The following is a 26,454-nucleotide window of genomic DNA, read 5'->3' as shown; positions in this document are numbered from 1 at the left end:
CAATAAAACGAAACCCATTTCGAAAATAAATCACTTCCGAACTTCCAATTGCATCATTTCATAAGCTTCAAAAATTCAAGGTCACTTCGGTCTTCAAATCCGCGTAATATGAAAAATTCAAGTTCGAATTTCCATATAAATTTCTCCCCCTTTTATAATCGAAATTTGATTATAAAACCTTCAAGGAAAGAGAACGTGCTCTATTCGGAATTTTTTGTGTCAAAACTCCCCCTTAACATGTGGCATAAACTTTGTGCTTCAATCCGGAAAACCCAAAAAATCTTCAATTTTTAGCTTCGTTCATGGACTGCCTTTGACAAAATTTCTCAAAACTGGGTTGAAATTGTCAATTTCAAAATTCTGCAGTGACCCGGTGCGCCCAAAACAGCCAAAAATGCAAAACTCTCCCCCTTTTCCGAAGCTAGGTAGAAAGCGTCAATTTGCATAAACTGTAGGGGCCTGAAATGCATATTCTTCAATTTCTCAGCAAAATCAGTCCATTTTCGAATTTGGGCAGAAACTGCTAAACATTCGAAAGTATAGGGACTGCTTACGAAACTCATCCTTCTTTCTTCAAAACTAACAATCTCAATGTACGAAGGTTTTTAAAATGTGTCAAACTGTCGAAATTTCAGAGGCTGATTTCAAAAATTCTTTATTTCCCTTCAAAACTAGCGAAGCTTTTATCCCTTCGTACGAAAATTTTGAAAAAGTGTTAAACTATCGAAGTTTTACGGGCCATTTTCATAACATTTGCACTCTTCTTCAAAACATACGAAGCGTTGTCCCAATCATACGAAGAGTTGAAAAAGATGTTAAACTTTCGTAAGTGCAGGAATCATTTTCGAAACTTTGCTTTCTTCCCCGACTCATACGAATCCACAACATCATTCGTATGAAATCCTCAGCACCCTTCATACAAAATCCTCAACACCATTTTAAGGAAAAAAAATTTCTCTCCCCTTCGTTAGATTCAAACAAGCACCAAACTAACGAAATTTTTTTCACTGCCATTTTAACGAAAACGAAGGCATTCGAAGCCTCTGAATCAAGTCTGAACCATTTCGTTTTCCAGTTCAACAATCATCAACATTCAATCAACTAACGAAAATCATTGATTTTTCCAGTTCGTTTGCCAAGTATCGATTTCACAGCCTTCGTTCTTAACTGAGAAACCAACATCAATATTCGCTTTGCCAAACAACCATTTGATTATTCGTTCACCATCCAAGGTCCTTTCTTCCCCAAATCAAACCCAATTTCGTGCAATCCATTTATCATCGACTCCAAATCGAAAATCAATTTATTAAAGTCGACCTTTCCCACTTTGTTATCACAATCCAAACACAACGACCATACAAGAACCCTTCGTACATCAACTCCAAAATCTCACAGCGACATTAAATTCGTTATCATTTACAGGGCTTCACTCTCAATCGACTTCCCAAACACACTCGATTATCAGTTCATCTCCCTTTGAAAACGATATCAACCATCAACATTCGAAATCAGAAACCATTAGCCAAAAACAATCTTCGATACAAGTGCTCCCCCTCCACTGGATTATTAAGCATACTTTCGCCAATTTTTGGAGAATTCGATGTTGAATTACTGTCAACAATGATTTGAGTAAGATCCGAATCATCAATATGCTTCGAAGATTCAGATTGATGATTATCATTCGCATGATCTTCAACATTCACAGCCCTGTCAGGAACACCAAAAATTAAATCATAATCAAAATCAGATGAACTCACAATTTCAGACTCATCATTTGATTCATTAATAATCGGCTTTTGTTCAAAAAGTTTGTCAACTTGTTTGACATAAAAGTCATCAAAAGTAATATTTAATGTCTCTTCGACTTTTTGTGTGCGCTTATTTAACACTTTGTAGGCAACCGAATTGTGTGAATGTCCCAAAAATATTCCTTCGCCAGCCTTAGCTTGAAATTTCGAAAGATTATCCTTGAGATTCATGATAAAGCACCTACAACCAAACACATGAAAGAATTAACATTTGGTTTTCAGTTATTAATAATTTCATATGGAGTGATGTTAAAACGTCAATGAATAAAAGAACGATTCTGAGTAAAACATGTTGTTGACACTGCTTCGGCCCAAAAATATCGAGGAAGATTCGCATATGTCAACATTGTTCTGGCTGCTTCGCAAAGTGACCTATTCCTTCGTTCAACTACATCATTTTGTTGTGGTGTATATGGTGACGAAAAATTATGTGAAAATCCTTTCTCAACTAAGTACGAATCCAGCATTTTATTTTTCAACTCAGAGCCATTATCACTTTTGATTTTTCGAACATTCTTTTTCAATTTCTTCTCAATTTTCTTGATAAAAGCAATCACTGTTTGAGCAACTTTAGATTTTAACCTGAGAAAATACACCCAAGTAAATCGAGAAAAATCATCAACAATAACCAAAATGTACCGTTTCTTATTGAGTGTTTCAACAGTTGATTGTCCACAAAGGTCAATATGAAGTAATTCCAACGGTTCCACAATTTTCGAATCTATCACAATTGGATGTCCTTTCTGATGTTGTTTCCCTTGTTCGCAAGCTGCACATAAGGTATCATTATCAAATTTTAAAACCAGTAAGCCTCGAACAAGATCATCAATTACCAACTTTTTAAATTTCAAAAATTTAAATGTAATAAACGACGATGCCATAACCAGCTAACATCAGATGTAGCTTTTGAAAGTAAACAAATTGAAGATTTCCCAACAATCTGTTTGATATCAAGAGTAAACATATCACCAAATTGTTTTGATTTCAGCAACACTTCATTCGTTTCAATGTCTGAGATAATACTTCCTGCTTCGTTAAACACAACTTGATTGCGAGTGCCCACAACAAGTTGTGAAACACTTATCAAATTATGTTTAAGACCTTCGACATAAGCAACACGATTTACAGTGAATTTTCCATTCGTTACTTTGACGTATCCTTTGACTTGACATTTGTGATTGTTTCCGAACTTCACAACTCCAGCATTTTCCAAACTTCGAAAATCTCTCAAATTTTCCTTTCGACAAGTCATGTGACGTGAGCAACCACTATCGATATACCATTTCTCATCATATTGCTCATCACATAGCACCTGCGATCAATGAAAGAATTTAGGTACCCAATACTGTTTGGGTCCTTGGAAATTAGTTGTAAAAACATAATGAAATACAGAACTTTTAACCCAATCACAAACTTTAGTTTTGAGACTATCAATTAAGTCTACATCACAAGGTAAAGGAACCGAAACATAAGTTTTTGATAGTTTGGGATTGTCACTGACATAAGCCTTCGTTTTCTTAGGTTGTGTCTCAACATTCTTTTCTTTCAAAACCGGTTTCCAAGTCTTTTCTGAAACATCCGAATCTTTTGAAGATGAACTTCCAGTTGACGAAGTATTCAGATACTTCTCATACGCTTCTTGAATTTGTTGTTGAGAGTAATTCCTTGATTGATACATTTGTCCTTTTCCTTCAAGCCAATGATCAATGTTTTTCTCTCGAGACAACCCTTTTGTGTATGAAACTTTTAAGGTTTGTTTGATCGAAGGATTTGGAAAATTCGGTTTTTGTGGAATAAAATCAACATTGGATTTTGGAGGAAATGCTTGAGCATATTTACCATGAACCTTGTTTTTGTCATTTGTACTTGGAAAATGTTACTTTGAAAATGTTTTGATTGATTTGGAAATGATTTTGGTTTTAAGTTCTGATTTTGAGAAAATTTTTGTTGTGGATGATATGAAAAACGATTTCCAACATTTTGATTTTGAAATTTCTTTGAAGAATTATTAGCATTTGTAGAAAATGAGGTCTTCTGAACTTTTGAAAACTTGTTTTGTGAATTGAATTCAGACTTTGATTTCTTTCTTTGAGCGGAATTTTTCTTGTTGACTGATGAATACGAAGACTTGTTCTTCACAAATTTAGTCTTTGTGTTTGCAAATGTTTTTGATGTCAAACCATTTTGTTTCATTCGAGACTCAATGGTTTGCCAAAAAATCTTCTTTCATGCTTGTCTTTTTGAAATTTTATTTTCTTTTGTAAACTTGTCAATTTGTTCTTTAAATTCTTGTGAATTTAATTTGACAACTGGTTCAGTCTCCACAATAACCTCTTTTGTAACTGCTTTCACAACCCACTTTCGTTGAGGTTTTTTTCTTTGAAAAACATACGAATTCTTTGTTAATGTGTTTTCGATAGTGTTTTGATTTGCAAAGAATCCTTCTTCTTTTGTTTTCTTGTTGTCTTCTTCAACTAATTTCTTGAACTCCGGTTTGACATTCTCAAGATTCCCAATAGTAACAAATACTTTATTTGGGAATATAACATCATCAGTGCACTTGAAATTTGGATACACCACAGTGTTTGTTTCCAGAAAATGAGCACCTTTTTCTGACAACACTTTATCGAATTTTTCTATATCCCCATACACTTGGTCAACAACTATTTGTGGAAGTATATTTCCTTTTGAATCTTTGTTTGAAGAGATCTTTTTGTACGGATTGTCTTTATCATCTTCATCATCATTACTATCCGTTTGACTATCTAGGATAAAGATGCACAAAACCCGAATCCGATCCGATCCGAATCCGATCCGGTTTCGCTTACGTCATCAAAAATCCGATCCGGTCAAAATCCGATCCGAATCCGGTCAAAATCTGATCCGGTTCCAACCAAAATCCGAATCCGATTCTAATCCGATTTGAAACCGGTTTAAACCGATTTTAGTGGGTTTTAATTGGATTTTGGGGTGGATTTGGATCCGGTTTTTAGCGAATCCGGTTTACGATCCGGTATCAAATCCGATTTGGAATATAGGATTAAGATTCGATTGAAAATCCGGTTTTAAATCCGATCCGATCCGGTTTGGTCAAAACCGGTTTTGACCCAATCCGGTTTCGGATTGGATCCGGTTTTGAATAGTGAAACCGGTTTTTGTGTGCATCTCTAATCTCGGATATCCACAAGATCAGAATCACAAACTTTCGAAGTTGAAGGTTTGTCAGTGTCGATCTTAACATTCGAATCCTTACATATATCCTTTCCTTTAGATTTTGATGCAACATTAATGACAGACAATTGAGAACAATCAACATCCTCAATATCACTAATTTCACTAATATTATCAGAATTATCTTCAATATCAGCAAAATTAGAATGAGAATCTGTGACATCCCCAATTTCACGGCCATAAAAGACCGATTTGTTTATGCTTTGTTTTTAAAATCAGAGTAATCTTTTAAAGAAAACAGTTGCGGAATTCGTTCCCAAAACAAAATATGATAAAAATTATCGAAGCATTTCTTTAAAGAAATGTATTTTCATTATATAACAAAATCTCGGGATGTCATGTTCAATACAGAGCAAAAGCATAAACTGAACAAAATAGACCTTACAACAGTTATTCATAACTACTGGCCTATAATCCAAAATCTCTCGTCAGGTCCACCAACTTATACTCTTGTGCCATTACCTATATGCAAAGAAAACTGAGTGGGTCAGGCTTGGAAGCCTGGTGAGCATATAGGGTTTTCAACCCACTATAATATAATTATTATATTTAATTATCAAACAATCAATCCAATTACCTACCCCCATTATCTTCCTTTATTTCATAGAGATTTACCTTAAGAACTAATTACCCTTCTCCCATTCATTCCTAAGAATTGCCCTAAGGAATTGACACAAAGTCTGGTGCTGCCATGGTTCTTAGATTAACTCTAGTGAACACGCAGTTCAAAATAATTAATGAACACCTAGTTCAAGAACACCTAAGGAACACTTAGTTCAAATATCCCTGGCGAACTCAATCACCTAAGGAACACAGAGTACGAAAGCTCTTAGTTCAAACCACGTGATAATAATGTATATCTCGATCCTGCAAAACCACTAATATTATTAACACATATAAATCATATTTCTAAAACAATTTATCCCATACCGTCGATCCCTACATACTGACCCTATACAATGATCTTACGAGATCTAGCCTAAGGAATCGATATGAACAACAACTGATGAAGCTGCTTTGGAAATTTCCTGGCAGCAAATGGGGATCAATAAAGACATCAAATGAGGCGAATGGAATAAGTTTTACCACGAAGCTTCGTTCGTAATATAAAGAACCACAAGACAGTTAAGTCAGGGGTAGTTATCTAGATAACAATGCCTAGGTGTGGTCCGACTATCGTGAGGTATTATACCCCCAGACTATCCCTATCCAACATCGAACTTTACCTAGCAGTGGCCTAAATACATGAGGTATTTCACCCCCAGATGCACCCTATCCAGCAATATAACACCAGACATACCTAGCAGTGGTTTATTACCGACACACTTTATTAGGCAGTGTACGAAGTTCCCTTAATTAATTCATGAAAGAAAATGCTGATATATGAAGCTCGGTCGATCACTTCATAAAAGAAACGCTGACTCCAAAGCTCTCTCAAAATAAAAATATGGGGAAATACTACTAGAGTACTCACGTACGCTCCCGTAACCGACACACAAAATTGTCAAAAAGACTTTGTACATGATAGTACTTCTGGCACATTATGGTACTCTGGTATACGAAAGAATCGTACCCGAGAACATAATAGTACCATGACACAAGCAGCACCCAAGACACAGAGCTTTGAAAAGGACTTCGTACAAAAAATGTATTTCTGTACGTAGGATGTACTCCACCGATCATCAATCTCACCCCACACATACTCTTAATAAGAGACTACCCAAAGTCCAATCTTAATTGAACTAAACATCCTTATTTAAGTCTTAACCCATCACTAGGCAAGCCTACAATGCCTATAATCAATTTTTGATACTATCTCCGTTTAGGCAACGCCAACTAGTGTATGCTTAACACAAGGTTTTAAGTAATAATATCATATATACACATCTTGTCACATATTGAACCATATCTGATTCGCACGTTGTATATCATCAAATATATCTAACACGTATTTTGGACAATAACAAATACTTCACGTACATATGTATATTTATACTTTAATCAATACTCATATTAAAATCACGTTCCTAAAAGGGACTATACACATGATACCTTAGCGAATGAACACGTAGTTCAAGAATACATAATCCGTACTCCCGGATCTTAAATTTGCCTCATTACCTAATCTATATTCCAGGATCTAAAACTAACCTCTTGATTTGATCCATACTCTCAGATCAAAAACTAACCTCCTGATCTGATCCATACATCCAGATCTAAAACAGGTTTGTCTCTTTATCCTTTTATCTCATGGTCCAACCCATCTTTTATCACCTACCAACAACCTCATCTTACCAATGTTCTACCCAACATATCTTTAGATACAAAATACATATATAGTTTAACTCATTAAAACTTATATGATTCATCCATATATTCACTATAGCACGTATTTCATAGAAAATACTTAATATTTATGTGTAAGAAGAAAGTGACCACACACTCACTTAATCAGAAGATGATCAGACATCGCTACGACTTGTAGAAGTAGTATACTTCGGTAGATCTGGAAGATCTTCACAAAAATTGGCTTCTCGCAGGCAGAGCTTTGGCTTGGGAATGGCACTTCTCGGGATCTTCGGGGCTTCGGGACTTGCTTCGGGGCTCGGGATTAATATCGGGGCTTCGGGATATTTCTTGCACGAAAAACGATGCAAAACGGGAGAGAGAGAAGAGAAAATGAGCAAAAGAATTGGCTGCCCTCGCATGCCTTTTATAGAGGCTGAAGCCTCGCATTACGCTGCGCGTAATGCTCAATACGCGGGGCGTACACTTCGGATTCGTCATCGGAGCACTTGAGTGTGAGGCGGGTCACACTTTGGTGTACGCTGGGCGTACTCAGCTATGTTGGGCGTACTTCGGATAAGCTTGCTGATTCCTTCGGATATTCATTGGATTTAAAGATTAAATAATAAATATTATTTATTTAAAAACTTCGGAAATTCATATCATCATCATACGAACTCTGTTTTCGACGTTCTTTATATCCACGCGTAGGTGAGACTACGCTTTACAACTTTTGTTTACACTTCGTCGACTAATTTTGAATTTATTTTTAGTAGGCCGAGACAGGAAAACTCCGTTATATATTCAAAACTTCTTCATCTGGCGTCCGTTTTCGTCTGTCTTTTCACCATTGCACTACTATCAATGAGATCTTCAATTCTCGTTTAGATTGTTTCTACCAACAATCACTCGATTTCGAATTCGAGTTTCGGGCTGCATACTGCTAAGCTGAAACTTAAAAAAATCATAACTTCCTCATACGAAGTCAGATTTAGGCATTCTTTTTATGCACGCTCTCGATTTAATGAACTCTACAATATTCGTTTAGATCACTAGGGCTAAATATCGCTCTATCTTAATTTCGTACTTTACGTCATTCAGCGTCGTGCCGGTTCTGTCACGAAACTTCGACATGTCATAACTTCTTCGTTATAACTCAGATTTCAGCGTTCTTTATACGTACGGAGTCCTTGTAACATATATACTACAACTTAGTTAAGATTATTCATCGTAAATAATCTTCTATCAAAAAGTCATTTTTGACGCTTATAGTCTCTAAGACGTTACAGAATCAGATGTCAAATTCTCAGTCTTTTTAAAAATTTTGATTTGTTCAGATTTAGTCAAAGTTTCATTCACAATGTTAACTAATTCATCTATATCAAGACATTCATCAGTTTTGACAATTCCATATGCATATCTATCAGCAGGAACTTTGTCAAACTCAACAATATTTTTCTCACAATCATACGAAATATTATCAACCTTCTCTCTTTCATATGCTAGAAAAGGCAATAATTTTCTATGTTGTTCCTTGCTAATTTCACACGAATGATGCAATGTAGTTAATTTGCCATAAAGTCGTTTAGCAGAATTACAGTAAATATTACGTTGAGCTAACAAAATTTTTACATCACTAGTAAGAGAATCCCTATCACACATGATGTTTGTAACATGCAACTCTAAACATTCTATCTTGGCAATTTTTGAATCTAACTTCTTCTGAGTCTCTAACAACTGTGTGCTTAATTTCTTAGCTTTGTTACTAGCAGACACCACAAGTGAATCAAAGTAAGCAACATTATCATCAAAAGCAACAATTTCTGAATCATATGCACTCAAAGGAATATTAAAGGATTCAAGTATAGAACGTACCTTAGTTTTCATTGGAGACTTATCAACAGATTTGGATACAAAGCATCGACCTGTCACCTCTTCGTTCGAATCTTTCTCCAGCTTCGCATACATGGCACCATGCGTAGGATTATGCATTTCTTCATCATCTGTCCAGAAGACCAGATCTGATAAGTGCCATCATCCTCCTGTTCACCTCTAGCCACCAAAGACATATTCTTTGCCTTAGCTCTCACTTCCTCTAGTCTCTCAGAATAGTACGCTTCGTCCTTCACTTTGTTCTTTCTTTCATCCTTCTTACGAAGCATGCAATCATTTGCTAGATGATTTGCTCCGTTGCAGTAATGGCAATCCACACCCGAATCTCCTTTCAATTTCCTCTCATTCTTATCCTCAACTACTTTTCCATCATTCTTATCAAACTTCTTTTTCTCTTCTACAACATTCTTTTTCACAAAACTTCCTGTTCCCTCACTTTGTTTCATTTTTGAATTAAACAGTTTCTTGAAAAACTTCTTGACTCGGTTGTTCGATTAAAAAGCGATTGCCTCATCATCCAAATTTATGATAAACCCCTCTTCATCATCAGAATCACCTTTTTCGACAGCTTCCTTTTTAGATACTTTAGAGACAAGAGCTAATGGACCACCCAGATTGAGCTTCGAATCTTCTGCTATTTCATTCACTTCATTTTCGTGTGTTTTTAGTTGATTGTACAAATTATTTAAAGAAGATGTGTCGAAACTCTGTTGATTTTTCACCATCATGCTAACACTCCTCCACTCCTTATGAAGTCCCATCACAAATGTAAGATTGAACTCCATAGCAGACCTTGTGATTCCATATCGATTGCACCGATAAATCAGCTCATTTAGGCAATCATAGTAAACTTCAATTGTTTCACTCTCCTTTTGTCTGAATTCTTTCAGTTCCACAAGACATTGCTTTACTGAATTGATTTTAGTCTTCTCGCTTCCCTGATATTTCTCCGTGTGAGTATTCCAGATTTCCTTTGCACTCTTACAACCACGCACATAATTGCAAACCACAGGAGGCAGTGCACCTCTCAATTCTCTCATACAACGCTTTTCGTTTTTCTTCAACCTTGTGGATTGTTCATCAACAATAGTAGTAGAATTTGAAGATCCAATGTTTTGAATATTCAGTAGAGGTTGAGCAGTTCCTGAAATACAATTCCAGAGTTCTTCATCCAAGTCATTCAGATAATCCTCCATGTGATCAGCCCATTGGTCATAATACTCCGGAATTAACATAGGAATCTTTGTGGAAGATCCTAACAAATGAGAGAAAGAAGTCATTGTGTTCATGTTGAAGTTTGCCACTATCGTACGGATGAGAATTTTTCAGAAAACTTGAAGAAATTTGAATATGATTGAATGAATTGAACATAAACTCAAAATCAAACACTTGATTATGCAAATCAAATGCAGAATCAAATCAAAACTGATGATCAGAGATGATTTTCTGAATCTAACAGTGTGGAAACTTTTGAATCAAACTTTACGATTCAAAAACAAAAGATTCAACTGAAAATCAGATCGCAGTAATGATTCCTGCTCTTATACCAAATGATGTGACTATAGAACATGGTTTGGCATGCGGAATTAAAGATTGACAATGAACATGGTGATTTGAGTGTTTAAAAGATGTATTGATTATGTATGGTGTTACAAAAAGGGACATAGATCTACATCTACATAAATAACACACACTTACACACTCACTTTTACACCTCTCAAGCACACCTCTACATGTGGACTAAACCCACCTTATATAGAGGTGTTTACATGTCTCTCTCTCACTCTCTATCTCACTAGTCAAAAGGCTAATGCACCACATGCAAGTGGGTTTACAGAAGTCAACACATTACAAATTCATACATGGATAACTTTGCACCCTAACACATCTAATAATAGACCTGATGAAATACTTGAAAAACATATGGAAGAAAATAAAAAGAGCTTTGAACGCTACCAAAAATCTTTAGATATGAAGGATGTACAGAAAAAAAAAATTAAAGAAGAAATATAAAGAGTGAAAAGATTTCAATCATTTTCATTGATCTCAGTGCCATTTCAGAAGATGGACGTGAAATTTGAAGAAATCGTTGCAACTATATTAAAATAAAATACAATATGTAGTAAAATGTGTATTTTAGGTATATTATTTTTTATTTAATGTACTATTCATAACTCTTAATTTCTAAATTGTAATCATTAATTAATATTTTGTCTTTGTAATTTTTAATTTCTAAATATTATAATATTCTAGTTTTATTTATTAATATTATTTGTAAAAGAATTATGATAAATTGTCGATGTGACAATCCGTTGAATTGTTAAGAGTTTAGTAGAGTATAGAGTTTAATAGGTAAAATGATATAATTAGTGGAATGCTATATGACAATCCATTAAACTTTTAAGAATTCAATGCATTGGAGATAGTATAACATTGTTAAGTATGTATACTTATGTAGCAAGGTAAATACGTCATCCTCACTTGTGTTCTAGATTTTGGCTTGTGTTCTAGATTTTATTGGTTATAAAACTTCTTGCATCCTATTTAAGAGTTTACAATTCGTCCTCTACATGTACTATTTTGTTGTTACTAATTAAAACTTTTAAATATGACCATTATCATATCAAACCAACTTAATATATAAAGTACACCATGAATAAATACCAACATGAAAAGACAATTGCACATAAATAAATTTGAATGAAGCCTTCAAAAGAAGCCAAAGAATGAAATTAAACAATCACACGGACATCAACTGTAAACCTTTTTATCATTGGAATATTTGTAACTTTAGAATTTGGCTTGTAGCTGATCCACCACACTCTTATCCACTTGGAATGCCTTGGCTAGAATATCCGCTGGAATTGAAGGATTTGCTCCGAAAACAGCATTTGCAATTGTTATAGCACCTGGGTTTTGACTGCTTAATGCAGCAATAACAACAGCATTTCCATTACCCACATTCCGCTGGAAATGAACAAGTCCCACAGGGAACACAAAAACATCACCCTTTTGCAACACCTTGGTGATAAAGCGGTTATCGGGATTAGAAGTGACAAATCCAACTTGTAGGGTCCCTTCAAGAACCGTAAGAATCTCTGTGGCTCTCGGGTGAGTGTGAGGAGGATTAAGTCCCCATGGTGCATAGTCAATTCGAACCATTGAGATGCCTAAAGTGTTTAGCCCTGGTAACTGAGTCGCAAAGACTGGGGTCACCTTTGATCCCAATTGGTTTGATGTGTTACCCCTGAGATGTAGCCCACTGAAGAAGAAATCAGCTGCTTGAACTTGCATCGGGTTCTTACATGTTACACCATTTACTTTGACTGCACATTAATGACAATATTTTGTTAATAGACAAGCATGATTTTAAATAAAAGAGCACCTAAGTAGATATTACCTGTGCTATTGGGATCGGCTACACAAAAATCTTGGAGGGGACTAGGCTCGTAGGCTAAGGCAAGGTAGCTAAAAGTTAGAGCTACAACACTCAATAAAATGAATCTGTTCCACATTTCTTCAAATATTATTAATAACAGCAATGAAAGATAAAAAAAAAAAATATGAAAGCTAAGGAATAAGAGGGACAATGCAGATGGTTTTTGGTGCTTTACGAAGCTGCTTTGTTCAATATATATAGGGCTAATCTGCATGGTTTTTTATCCTATTGTTTAATACATATATCTTATGTTTCTCTCTGCATCCAATGTAAAATAAGCTATCTATCAGAATTGCCGCCTAAGACATTAAGAACAACATTATGCTCGTTTGGATAAGGAATTGGTCAGCCGGCTTTCTGGCATCTTTTATTCCTTTATAGTGCTATGAAATGGTCAAATTAAATCCTGAAATGTTAAACACCGAAATTGCCTACCATGTTCTTTTTAATTAAGTGCTAGTTTTACAAAAATGATGATACCTTACATGGTAGTAACTATCATTTTGTGGTGTGGGTGATAGGATAGTGTTTTTTAGAATGACATTATATTATTTAGATAAAAAGCCAGCTGGTGACCCACAAGAGTACATGCAGGTGGCTGACAAGAGCACGAGAAAGGAAACAAAGCACCAACAATACAATGGGAAGTGTTTTTTAGGGGCTCTCAAAATTGTATCATGAAAACCAACCAACATTTACTAACCGAACCAATAAAATTTGTAGCCGACATGTTTGGTTGGTAATGTCGTACCAACTGAGCAATCTTGGTACGGTAATGGTACAAAAATTTCGATGTCATGGTAACACCATACCAATCAATTCATTATATATATATATATATATATATATATATATATATATATATATATATATATATATATATATATATAAAGCTAATGGTATATTTTGATTGTTAACTATCTTAATATTTATAGTTTTAAGAAAATTATCTTAAGTTATTTTGTTGTATTAGTCAATAGTTATTACCATGTTAAAACAAAAAATTATTTTTTATTTTAGCGTTACTTCAATAGAATTCTTTGTAAATTAAAAGAACTACATAACTAATAGTTTTACTAAACTTCAAAATTATATGATGTCTTTACTTATTTTTAAATATTACAATAGAAAATTAAAAGATGTTGGTATATACCATTAACAGTTTGTATCAACCAAACATGTTGGTAGCCAAATATATTGGTACCAAATATACTTGGTACGGTGGTACGGTACTAGTAGCAAATTTTTTATACAAACTATAGTTTGTACGGTACACGGTTTATGAAAAAACGAATTTGTACCGTACCAATTCCACGCCTAAATAATACCAACACCAAAACACCCGTAAATTACAGATCTACAAAGATTGTGGCATACCAACTAAGTGACGTAAAAGCCATAACTTGGACATGGACCAATACAAAAACCAATGGTGGAGGTACGGAGGAAACTGTCTATTCCCATAATGTACGTGCTATGTTGTTTTATGGCTTAGAAAAAAAAAAAAAAAAAAACTTGTAATGTAACACTTATTCCAAGTAAATGACTCATTTATGCTTTTAGGCAATTAAAGATGTAAAATGTGGATTTTCTAATGGCCACGACAAGGTGAAGGATACACCATGACGTGGCCATGGTTGTATAAAATACGCATCAATCTTGTGTGCCACGACATGACAAGCTTATGGTCATGACGTGGCGGCTGCCTAAGGGCTTAACCCTAATTCTGGGGTTTGTGTCCCTATTTAAGAGAAGTGGTGGACAGGGTTTGTATACCCTCAGCCTCCATCACCTCCCTTTCACCCTCCAAGAAACCCTAGCCTCCCTTTTAACCTTGTGAGCTCTTTGTGGTGATTTTAGCTCCCATTGAAGAAGAAGAAGAAGAAGATGTTTTTGGTTTATTGTTCTAGCTAGCAAATCTCCCCCTCATCATCTTGTGTTGTGTTTAGGACTCTTGTAAGTCCTCAAGTTCGTTCCTTTTTTGTTCAAGCATGATAGATCTAGGTTTTTATCCATTTTCCTCCACGTTTGATCTAGGTTTTCATCTTAAGTGTTGGGATTTCATAAAGTTAGCAACTTTATGATTCCTTGAGGTCATTTTATGACCTCTTTTCCTAGATTTGGAAATTTATTTGTAACACCTGGTTTTATTTAGAAAGGTTTTATGCATGGACTCGGCGAGTTGGGAGATCAACTCGTTGAGTAGAGTCGTGATATCATGGAACGCGGGACGGGACCGACTCGGCGAGTCCGAGCTGTTTAAAGAAAACCCAAAATTTTGGGTTTTGCCCCTATATAAGCGACATTATATTCCTTTGTAGTCTCCCTTAACATCATAAGAGATCGTTTACGGCCGCAAACACTTTGGTGTGTGAAGCAAGAGCTTTGGGAGCTTGAACCTTGGGATTGTGGAAGGAATTCCAAGCTTGAAGAAGAAGTATCAAGGGGAAAACACTAGATCTAGCATCTAGTTCATATGGGGCATTGAATTGAGATATGAATCTGTTACCTTAAGCCTAGATTCTATTTGAGAGTTATGACAAACTTTGAGGAAATGGAAGCAAGCTTAGATCTGGACCTATCACAAGGATATGGTTCTAGATCTGGACCTTCTTAGGTCCCAAATATCATAAAGTTGAACCTTTTATTAAGCTCATTCCCTCTCCATGCATGAAAACCTTATTTGATGGTTAGTTTTGGTGTTATGGCCATATGAGGCTTTGCATGCACGTAAAGTTTGCAACTTTACGTGTTATCCATACTAGTAGAGTATAGATCTGAAGTTTGGGACCTTGAGTCCCACTGGAAAGGGTCGTAAACGTAAGGGACTAAGGGGACTCGGCGAGTCGTGCAAGTGACTCGACGAGTCGAGAGGGTTTCCTCGTTTACGGCAAAGGGTTCACGGTCCAGGGTGTTCGGTTGGGAGTTTACAGCCGTAAACATCAAGGAACTCAACGAGTCTCTCGGATGACTCGACGAGTCGATGAGTTAAGCAAGGAACCTGATGAGTGGCTGATTGCACTCGTCGAGTCAAGGTCAATATGGACTGTTGATCTTGACTACAGACCTAGACTTTGATAGGTTTGACTCAGAGGAGCCGTAGGGGCTGAGTTAAGATTATTTATTTGTTGGTTATAGGCAATTTGAGAGGAGCAGCGTAGGTCATCCCTAAATTCAGTCGCCGGTTCAGCTTTGTGAGGTGAGTTTTCTCACCATACCAATGGGTCTAAGGCAGTTTGGGAGGACCCATTCTATGTTAGTTGGTTTACTTGCTATGTAGAGGTGCGATATGTATGTATGCATGATATACGGTAGAGATAGCCTTTGTCGCTAATGGTAGAGACAACCTTTATGGCTGATGGTAAAGATAGCCTTGTGGCTAACAGTAGAGATAGATTCATAGCTAATTGACGTCTGATAATGGTAGAGATAGTTTTTACAGCTAATGTGATATGTGGTTTGTGTGGGGTATGCTCTGGGGACTCACTAAGCTTTCAGCTTACCGTTTGTGGATTTGTTTCAGGTACATCGGAGCCTAAGGGCAAAGGCAAGGCGTGATGATGTAGCGTGCACTCTATCTCTCTTTCCCTATATGGTTTGGGGGACACTCTGATGTTTGAAAATAATTTTGAAAACAATTATTGGGATTTTCATGTTTAAAGAAATATGGTTGACTAATTAAAAATGAAAATTTTCTTTTGTAAAATTTGGGTCGTTACATTATTGAGTTATGAGTTCCATGCATTAGATTTGATCTCATTTCTCTCCATTTGAACCTAGCATGAGTTTCTAGACTTGCATTGCACATGCATTAGGTTGTGAAGAGAAGTTCCCATGGTATGACAAATTGACCATCATGGCATGGTGATGGACAGCTTCGCGACTATTTTGTCCTAACGTGGTTACGATGTGGGGGTCAGTTGGGGCTGGCTTTGACTGTTGACTGTTTGAACAGTTTGACTTTTGGTCGAAATTTGAGGGGTGTTAAGCTATAGTATGAGGTTTAGCTTGTGTTTGGTTTAAGAGGTTTGTGTGGCTAATTTTGTGGGACTGTGAGTAGTAGATTACAGCTCTTAGTTCAGGTGAGTCTTCTCACTGTATTACCTATGTCATAATGGTATGCATGAGACATTAGTTGAGTCTTATTTGTTGATTGTTGTTATATGTGTACCTGAGTTGTTGATAACTCTAAGACTGCTGATAATCCGTAGGGTTGCTAATAACCCACAAGGTTTTTAATGACCCATAAGGTCACTGTGAGCCCATAGGACTGCTCATAGCTTCAAGATTGATGATAACCCATAGTTGTTTATATTTGTTGTGGTGTATGTGATATTTAGGACTGCTAATAGTCCTTTAGGCTGCTGATAGTCCGAGGGTTGTTGATAACCCATAGTTGATTATCATGTTGTGATGTATGTGATATTTAGGACTGCTAATAGTCCTTTAGGCTGCTGATAGTCCGAGGGTTGTTGATAACCCATAGTTGATTATCATGTTGTGATGTATGTGATATTTTGGGGAACTCACTAAGCTTTGTGCTTACAGTTGTGGATTAAATGTTTTTCAGGTACTTATCAGATTGCGAAGGTAAGACTATACACACATCAACAATTTTATGATTAGAGATTCCACATAAACATTTGTCACTGTACAGGAAAAAATGCATCACTATAAGTATATTACGGTCACTGTTGAACATCTTATGGGTGACTAAATGTAAACATTTGTCACTACATAGGAAAAAATATGTCACTATAAGTATTTTATAGTCACCATCAGATTTCTTGTGGGTGACTAAATGTAAACATTTGTCACTGTATAGGAAAAAACCTCACTATAAGTATATAATGACCAGTGTCGAATTTCTTGTGGGTGACTATATATGTCATTGTGTAGGAAAAAATACGCCACTATAAGTACTTTATGGTCATTTTCAAATTTCTTATGGGTGGCTAAATGTAAATATTTGTCACTGTAAAGGGAAAAACACGTCACTATAAGTATTTTATGATGGCGATTAAATTTATGATTTGTTTTAAGCATAACAATAGTCACGATATAATATTAAACATGTCACTACAACTTATCAATAGTCCTAATAAAAGAAATAGCACGTAACTATACTTATTTTATGGTCACCGTGTAATTGTTTTGTGAATGAGTAAATGTACGCAGTAGTCATTCTATAAGAATATTCTCATCACTAAAATTATTTTATGGTGACACTTTACCTTCTGGTGATAAAAGTTACAAAATAGTCATAATAAAATAAATTAAAAGTGACTATAATTATATTATAGGTGATGGTTATTAAAATAAGTTGGATATAACTTCAAAAACTTCCCACCATACAGTGACGAGTTTAACCTGTAGCAACGGGTGTTTATGGGTTATAGTCAACACAGTTAAATGTCACCATAACTTATCATCAATGACATGACATTTCCTTATACATTAAATGAAAAAAAAACTTGTCATAAATGCTAATAGTGACGGGTTTTTTGCATCAACAGAACCAATTTTTGTACTCGTGTAAGGGGTAGTTTGATATCTTGTTGACTGGGTATGGTTAACACTTTTTGGCTAACCCAGTCCAATTTGCATTTTTGATACATGAGAAAATGGGCATGACCTGGTCAACACTTCCTGATACGGCTCTAAAAAAGAGGTTGACCAAGTAGGTACATAACATAATAACAATCGTGCCCTAATAAAAAACAAGGCTCCTCCAAAATCCAACTCCATCAATGTTTACACCCATTTCAACAGTGCTTTCTTCTTCTCCTTGCACCAGACTTCCAACATTGCTCCTTCCTTCTCCACCTCCCATATATGTGTTGCTCCTCCCACCTCCGACCTATGTCTTTACCGTTGTAGTCCAACGTCATTGCTCCATCTTGAACGAAACTCCCCACCGGCTGCTTCACCTCTAGTGACATTTGTCATTGCTTCTTCCCCCCCCCCCCCCCCCTTCAACTTTTTTCTTCACTGAAGTCTATCATTGTCAAAGTCAATTTCATCGACCTCATGAGTCTGTAATTCATCTATCATACACTCTCAATCTATTTCATATTGTTGTTGATAATTTGATATTGATTCCATTGTAACTTGTAAATATCCTTTCATATGGTACTTACTATGAAATAATGATATTACTTATAAATCGGGGATTACTATGGCTTCATGAATGGGGGCGGTTGTTATTCAAGCCATGTCCATTACTATTTGACAGCCATGGTGACAGTTTTGTTATCTTTTTCTTCAGCCTTAGGTAAGGAAACATAATATTGTTGGTTGTTGTTCAAGCTCAAATTGCAAACTATTTGGTACTATAGCCTAGTTCTTATGGTTGGATTGGCAAAAGTTTGATGAATTTTTTTTTATACTTCACATGCATGGATTTTTATATATATATATATATATATATATATATATATATATATATATATATATATATTTTGTATATTCTCTTGACATGGTCATGTTATAGATTCATTTTAATTAAGATTTTCAAGAGTTTACTATATTTCTAATCGGCATGGTCTTGTTATATGTTTATTTTAATATTAAGGGGTTGTTTGATAGTTTATGTTTGAGTCAGTTCTGACTGAGCCATAGACTGATTCGATCCACTTCAGTATTCACGATCTCCCTGTTTCTTGATAACTCTCTCCCTTTCAAATTTTACGATCAAAATTTACCCTCTATTACAACTTGCATCAAGAGAGGCGGAGGTCGGTGGGGGAACCTACATCACGAGAGGCGGAGGTTGGCGACGCTTACGGCGGCGGCGAAAGTGTCTTGCGGGAGGGACCTTTTGAAAGAGGAAGAGTCGTTTGATGGGCTCTGTGGAAGACATTGTGGTGAAGGCGTTGGAAGGATTCTAGGACACAAATGTTTTTCTCTTATCACCTACTCAGTCAGCTCTTGTTTTCTTTAGGACCGAGTCAGGAAGGAATGACCGGGTAAGAAGCATATTTGGCATGTATCAAACACAGTGACCGGACCGATTCAGCCAAAAAGTATAGACCGGACCAGGTCTGCATAATATCAAACATGCCCTAAGTAATCAACATATCATTGATGTTATTTGATAGTTACAGTTTTAATTATGTAGAAAATATGAATTTGTATTTTTTGAGTTGCAAACAAAACACAAAATTTTAAATCACCAATACCCCACACTCTCTGTCATCGGTAGAATTCCTCCGAATTTCTGAACCAAGCTCGACATGGCGAGGGTCGGCCCGGTGTTTGCTGAGGTCGTTGATTAACGAGGCCAATCCGTCTGGTCTTATGTTAATACACAAAAGTATAATAATATAATTCGGATCGGAACCGGACCGAACCGACATGAACTCGAATAACCCGAAAACTAAATAAGGGTAATTGCATGAACCGAAAACCAAACCGATTAACCAATACGAGTTCGGTTCGGTTCATGTATAAATCGGTTCGATTCGGTTATTACCCGAAGAATATGTACAAGATGATTAAAGACCTAATATAACCGACAAAAGAAACTGAATGAACCTTATTATGATTCTTTAACCTCAATAACCTGAATAATAGAATAACAATGTACTTTTATACATCAACATAAAACATTTAAAGACTAACATAACACAATAACACATTAAAAGAACTACATTTACATAGTAGATTAATATAATGATAATTAATTTATTACTTGAGTTTCTTGAGTTAGAGGCTTGGAACACAATTTTCCATGACTAGGCAAAATAGGAATTCGTGAATCCTTAAAGACAATAGGAATTGTCGATTTTTGAAAGTCTGAAATAAGATGAATGATCGACAAAAGTGATTTCAAGTTTGGAAATAAATGAGAATATTGGTCGATTTTGAAACGACAAGAACGAACGTAAGATTTTTTATATTTTTTTTTTTTTTATGGACGACGAGGACAGAAGTATGAATAGTAATTTTGATTTCTATCGATTAGAGAAAAAGGACGATGAATGCTTATTCGGGTTGGGTATTTAGAACCAAATAAACTTTTATTTCAATAACGCGGACCGAATAATTCAAAACCAAATAAACATAATATAAATACCCAAAACTCGAATCAAATTAATTGTTGGGTTTTGGGTTCGGATATCTAGGTCAAATTGTCATACCTTGCAGAGATTTATTCGGGAAGAAGCCAAAACTTATCACCAAATCTCTAATTCCACGCGCAAGTCTTTGGAATATGCGATACCCTACTCTCATAGATGCTGATTAGCAAGAAGTGCAGACTCTAGAGGAATACGATCCCCGTGTGGCCCTAGTTGGAAAGCCACCTCTACAGTATTATTCACGGGAAAAAAATGGCGTTTTTGCTCTTCTTCTTCATCTTCTCCTCTCATTAACTCTCATTTACCCTCAACTTTCTCTTTCAATCATCGCCCTTTTCTTCACCAAATCATACGCAAACTTCGCGTAACACAGCGCACAGATTCGGATTAAAATTTACTCTTCTTATCAACGTAAGTGGCCACAAACGTTTTGAAATTAGATTTCATTGATTTTGGAAGAATCGATCACTTTCCTACTCCATTCTCTTTGGTTCTTGGTTGATTTCAGTTTTGCTTGGTAAATCTTGGGTTTTTATATTACACTTTCTGTTTGTTTGATTAAATTTATTGCATCGGTAATCGCTTGATTTGGGGATGAGAAATAGAAATTCACACGTCTTACTTTCTGTGTGAATGATATACACGGATGTGTTGTAGTCGCGTTAGGGTTTTGGAGGAATCAACACTGGAAATCGAGGAGACACAAGTCGAAATGGATAGCCCTACTGCAGTAACTACCCCTCCAGATTCAGTTCCTACTTCGAATGACGATCAACCTCGGTTAAAGTTTTTGTGTAGTTTTAATGGCAGCATATTGCCTCGTCCACAAGATGGGAAACTTAGATACGTTGGTGGAGAGACACGGATTGTGAGTGTTCCACGAGATATCAATTTTGAAGAACTGATGGGGAAGATGAAGGAGTTGTTTGATGGAGCTAGCGTATTGAAATATCAGCAACCAGATGAGGATCTCGATGCTCTTGTTTCCGTTGTGAATGATGATGATGTCACAAATATGATGGAAGACTACGAAAAGTTAGGTTCAGGAGATGGATTCACTCGCCTTCGGATCTTCTTGTTCTCAAGCATCGAACAAGATGATTCAATACATTTTGTTGAGAGAGATGAAAGGGACAATGAAAGAAGATATGTTGATGCTTTAAACAGTCATAATGACTTCCCTGAAGTTCAAGGAATGACTCCAGTGGATGATGTTCAGTTGATAGATCAGTACTACAATCAGTTGAACATAGACAATAATCTTCAAAACCAGAGGAATTTTGAGATGCCAATGATGGGAGTTAACTTGCGCCATGTAAACATCCCTCACCAACACTCTCCAACTCAAAAGTATCCTGACATGGAGTCACCATGGAGTCCTGCATACTATTCTCCAAGACATGAATTCCCGAATTCGCCCTCCTCTTCACGTTACCATTCTCCTTATACTGATCAAGTTGATAGAGTTCCTCAAGAAGATTATTTCAGGCAACAACAACATTTCAATCATCAACCTCAGTATGATCAACAGTCTCCATTACCACAGAATCCTGTATGGATGCCACCAACAAACGGTTTTCCTGGTAATATTCTTCCAATAAATGAAGCTCTGGATATTCCTAACATAGGGAATGGTTTTCCTCATGTTGCTGAAGGTGGAATTTGGCATGGAAATTATCCAAATGCTTATGGGAATGAGAATCTTTATCATCCATCATCACATGGGCATGTGCCTCCTAATGCTTTCTGGAGAAATGGTCAAACTCCTTCTCATGGACATGGACATGGGATTCCTCCTTATGAAGCATCACAAGAAAATGGTGCATGTAACATAGGATATATAAGGACTAATAGGGAATCTAGTCCTAGGATTCCAGTTGGAATGGAGAATCAGAATCTTTGGGTTGATTCATCTCCTAAAGTTACACCCATTAATGGTGGTGTTAGTTTTACTGATCATTCTTATGGGCATCGTATACCTACTGAACCAGTCCCATTTGTGCCTCCACCTGTTCAGTTTATGCCTGAACCCGTTCAACTCAGTCCTGACCCGGTTCAGATCATTCCTGACCCGGTTCATTTTACTCCTGAAATACTGAGTAACTTAAAGGAAAAAGATGGTTTTGGAGGAGAAAACTTGAATCTACCAATCAATCAAGTTAATGGAGATGAAAGCTCTCATAAAGACAAGACTCCTTCTCTTAAAAGCGAAGAACATGAGGTCCATGATTTGAGTAATGCACCTCAAAACATTGAATCTGTAAACAAATCTCAGTTAGAAGGTGCTAAAGAGGTGGAAATTGAAGCTCAAGATGATGTGAATGATGCTAAAGTTTGTTTTTTTATAGGTGATGTGGTGAGTAAAGATCAAAGATCACTAGTTATTACTTTTAAGCTTCAAGTATTAATCACACTTTTCATCTTTGATCTATTTATTTGTTTTGTTTTTTTTTTTTTTTTTTATAGGACACAAACACAAACACAAACACACAGGTGGATTTAGATAGGGATTCTGGAAGTGACAACCAAAGCAATTCAAAGATTGAAGAAACAAAGGCTGAAGAGGAAGCTAAGTCTAGGGGTTTACAGGTTCTTTCTTTTCTACATATATTGTGTTTTCTTTTTGGATTTACTTGAATTTTTGGTATATGCATTTGACATTTTGTTTTCGTTTACATTCTTTATTAGACAATAAAGAATGATGATCTTGAGGAAATACGGGAGTTAGGATCAGGTACATATGGAGCTGTTTATCATGGAAAATGGAAGGGGTCAGATGTAGCAATCAAAAGAATAAAAGCAAGTTGTTTTGCTGGAAGGCCTTCTGAAAGAGAACGTTTGGTATAATTACACTAATACCCTTAAACATTTTATCAAACAAATCTTGTGAGCAGTAATTGATTATAGATTACTCTTAAGTAAAAAGGTTTTCTTGAGAATGGTTTTACTTTGCTTATCATACAGGGACTCAATCTGCTCTTTTAGATCCTCCTTTTTGATTAATATTAAATTTATTTATATATATTATATATATACACAGATTGCAGATTTTTGGAAGGAGGCATTGATTTTAAGCTCATTGCATCATCCAAATGTGGTGTCTTTTTATGGAATAGTTCGTGATGGGCCTGATGGATCTTTGGCTACTGTAACTGAGTTCATGGTTAATGGATCTCTCAAACAATTCTTACAGAAAAAAGACAGGTGGATTTTCCATTTTTCTCAAGGGTATTTTGGACATGTCACTAACGGTTTAAAGTGACAGAACTATTGATCGGCGTAAGAGACTTATCATTGCCATGGATGCTTCTTTTGGAATGGAATATTTGCATGGAAAAAACATCGTTCATTTTGATCTAAAATGTGAAAACCTTCTTGTCAATATGAGAGATCCACACAGACCAATTTGCAAGGTATTGAATTATTTCAATTCATTTTTTTTTTTTTTTTTTTTTTGATTCTTTTAAATATTTTATTGAGATTTATCATTTATGTAGATTGGAGATCTTGGCCTATCAAAAGTAAAACAACACACTTTGGTTTCTGGAGGTGTTCGAGGAACATTGCCTTGGATGGCACCCGAACTTCTTAGTGGCAAAAATCACATGGTTTCCGAAAAGGTATGTTACCAAGTGTGAAATTACTAAAATACCCCTATTCTCATTACGACCATTTATGGATATAGATGTAATCATATATGTGTTTGTTGTTTTTTGTAGATTGATGTTTACTCATTTGGGATTGTCATGTGGGAATTGCTCACGGGAGATGAACCTTATGGAGATTTGCATTGTGCTTCCATAATCGGTAAATTCAAGAAATAGCAACCTACTTTCCTTTCTTTATAAAAATCTACCCGCTTTTAACAATGCCATAATTTGGTAGATTTTTCAAATTATTGAAAATAAAAAAAGGTTAATCTCTTAAAAGACCTTATATTTTGTGTGTTTTTATTTTTCCAAATTAATCCTCAGCTTAATTTTTTTCCTGAAAAAGAACTTGTATTTTTTTCATTTTCTCCAAAAAAAACCCTCAACTTTGTATTTTTTTCCGGAAAAAACCTTCAACCTTCTAATTGTTTCCGAAAAAACCTTAAACTTATGTAGTTTTTTTTTTTTTTCCCGAAAGAACCCTCTCATTTTACAAGTTCTTTTGGAAAAGGGTTAATCTCGTAAAAGACCTTATATTTTATGTTTTTTTTTTTTTTTTTTTTTTTTTTTTTTTTTTTTTCCGGATTAAGCCTTAAATTTATTTTTTGCCTGAAAAAGGCCTTGTATTTTTTTTTTCATTTTCTCCAAAAAAAAACCTCAACTTTGTATTTTTTTTTTCCAAAAAAACTCTCAACCTTCTAAATGCTTCCAAATAAACCCTCAACTTTTTTAGTTTTCCTTCAAAAAACCCTCACATTTTAAAAATTTCTACCCAAGAAATAGCAATCTACTTTCATCCCTTTAGAAAAAATCTACCCAATCATAGCAATGCCATAATTTCATAGATTTTTCAAATTATTGAAAATAAAAAAACGGTTAATCTCTTAAAAGACTTTATATTTTGTGTTTTTTCCAAATTAACCTCAACTTTATTTTTTTCATGAAAAAGACCTTCCATATTTACATTTTTTACGATCTGACCCTTTTTAGTCATTTTTCTCTAAAAAAGCTGTAAAATGTGAGGGTTTTTTCCGGAAAAACTAAAAAAGTTGAGGATTTGTTTGGAAACATGTAGAAGGTTGAGGGTTTTGTTTTCGAAAAAAAAAATAAAGAAGAGGTTTAATCCGAAAAAAAAAAACACAAAATATAAGGTCTTTTATGAGATTAACCAAAAAAAAAAAAATCAAAAGTACAATGCTATAATTTGAAAATGAGATTTATTAATTAATTAATGTAGGAGGAATTGTGAACAATTCATTACGTCCAACAATCCCAACATGGTGTGACCCCGAATGGAAGGCATTAATGGCAAGCTGTTGGTCTTCTGATCCAACCGAAAGGCCTTCTTTTTCACAAATTTCACACAAGTTAAGAACAATGGCTGCAGCTATCAATGTTAAATGATACAAAAAGGACCCATCAACTTCCAAGATATGTCAAATTCACCCCCCCTGGACTTGGGACTCTTTTGCACCCCTTTTTGGGTCTCTCTTTTGTATATAATACTATAACTCAGCGACTCGCTAGTATTATTGTCGTTTGTTTTAGTAGACAATAATATATTTAGCATGTGAAAGTAAAACATAGAAGATCAATTTTTTGATCTTATGATTCCCGATGTACACAACGTTTTATATGGCGTATGGAGGAAAATTTGTATTTTAATTTGGTTTAGGAAATCTTGTTTTGTTTTTTGCTGTTAGGGTGTTGGATTTCGAATAGCTGTCTAGTTATGATATTATAGCAATGGTTAGACCTGGCAATGAGGCGGGTTTTGAGCGAATTGACCTTGATCCAAAACCTTTTAAAAAATTTCAAAATCCGATCCAAATCCGCTCCGTAACCTGCAGGGTTTTCAATAATCAAACCCATACCTTTATCCATCCAATCAGTAGATATCCAAACCCGCCTCATAATCCGTAGGATTTTTGAATAATCAAACACATTTTACTTAAATCATAAAATCACATTTATTAAATAAAAAATGTTGATTTAGAATACATGTTACTTACTCGTAGATGTTCAATTGGAATTAAAATCTTTATTGTAGTTACTTCTGATTAGTT

The 26,454-nt window shown here is 35.4% G+C and overlaps 2 protein-coding genes across 2 annotated transcripts; one reads left to right on the top strand and one right to left on the bottom strand.

The window, feature by feature from the left end:
- Nucleotides 1-11,851: 11,851 nt before the first annotated feature.
- On the bottom strand, nt 11,852-13,025 carry LOC111879522 (putative germin-like protein 2-1). The gene is made up of 2 exons (XM_023875986.3): nt 12,619-13,025; nt 11,852-12,544 (listed from the first exon to the last, which is right to left on the bottom strand). The coding sequence occupies exons 1-2, from the start codon at nt 12,869-12,871 to the stop codon at nt 12,009-12,011; spliced, it is 789 nt and encodes a 262-aa protein (XP_023731754.1). The 5' UTR covers nt 12,872-13,025; the 3' UTR covers nt 11,852-12,008.
- Nucleotides 13,026-20,840: 7,815 nt separating this feature from the next.
- Nucleotides 20,841-26,053, top strand: LOC111879509 (uncharacterized). Its single transcript, XM_023875975.3, has 8 exons — nt 20,841-23,094; nt 23,205-23,327; nt 23,427-23,579; nt 23,779-23,942; nt 24,004-24,151; nt 24,236-24,358; nt 24,458-24,545; nt 25,626-26,053. Exons 1-8 carry the CDS (start codon nt 21,385-21,387, stop codon nt 25,790-25,792), a joined length of 2,676 nt encoding a protein of 891 aa, XP_023731743.1. The 5' UTR covers nt 20,841-21,384; the 3' UTR covers nt 25,793-26,053.
- Nucleotides 26,054-26,454: the final 401 nt, after the last annotated feature.

The sequence above is a fragment of the Lactuca sativa genome, chromosome 7 (assembly GCF_002870075.4).
Source record: "Lactuca sativa cultivar Salinas chromosome 7, Lsat_Salinas_v11, whole genome shotgun sequence".
NCBI classification, from domain to species: domain Eukaryota; kingdom Viridiplantae; phylum Streptophyta; class Magnoliopsida; order Asterales; family Asteraceae; genus Lactuca; species Lactuca sativa.
Note: the sequence above shows the minus strand (reverse complement) of the source record. Positions and strands in the feature narration are given on the sequence as shown.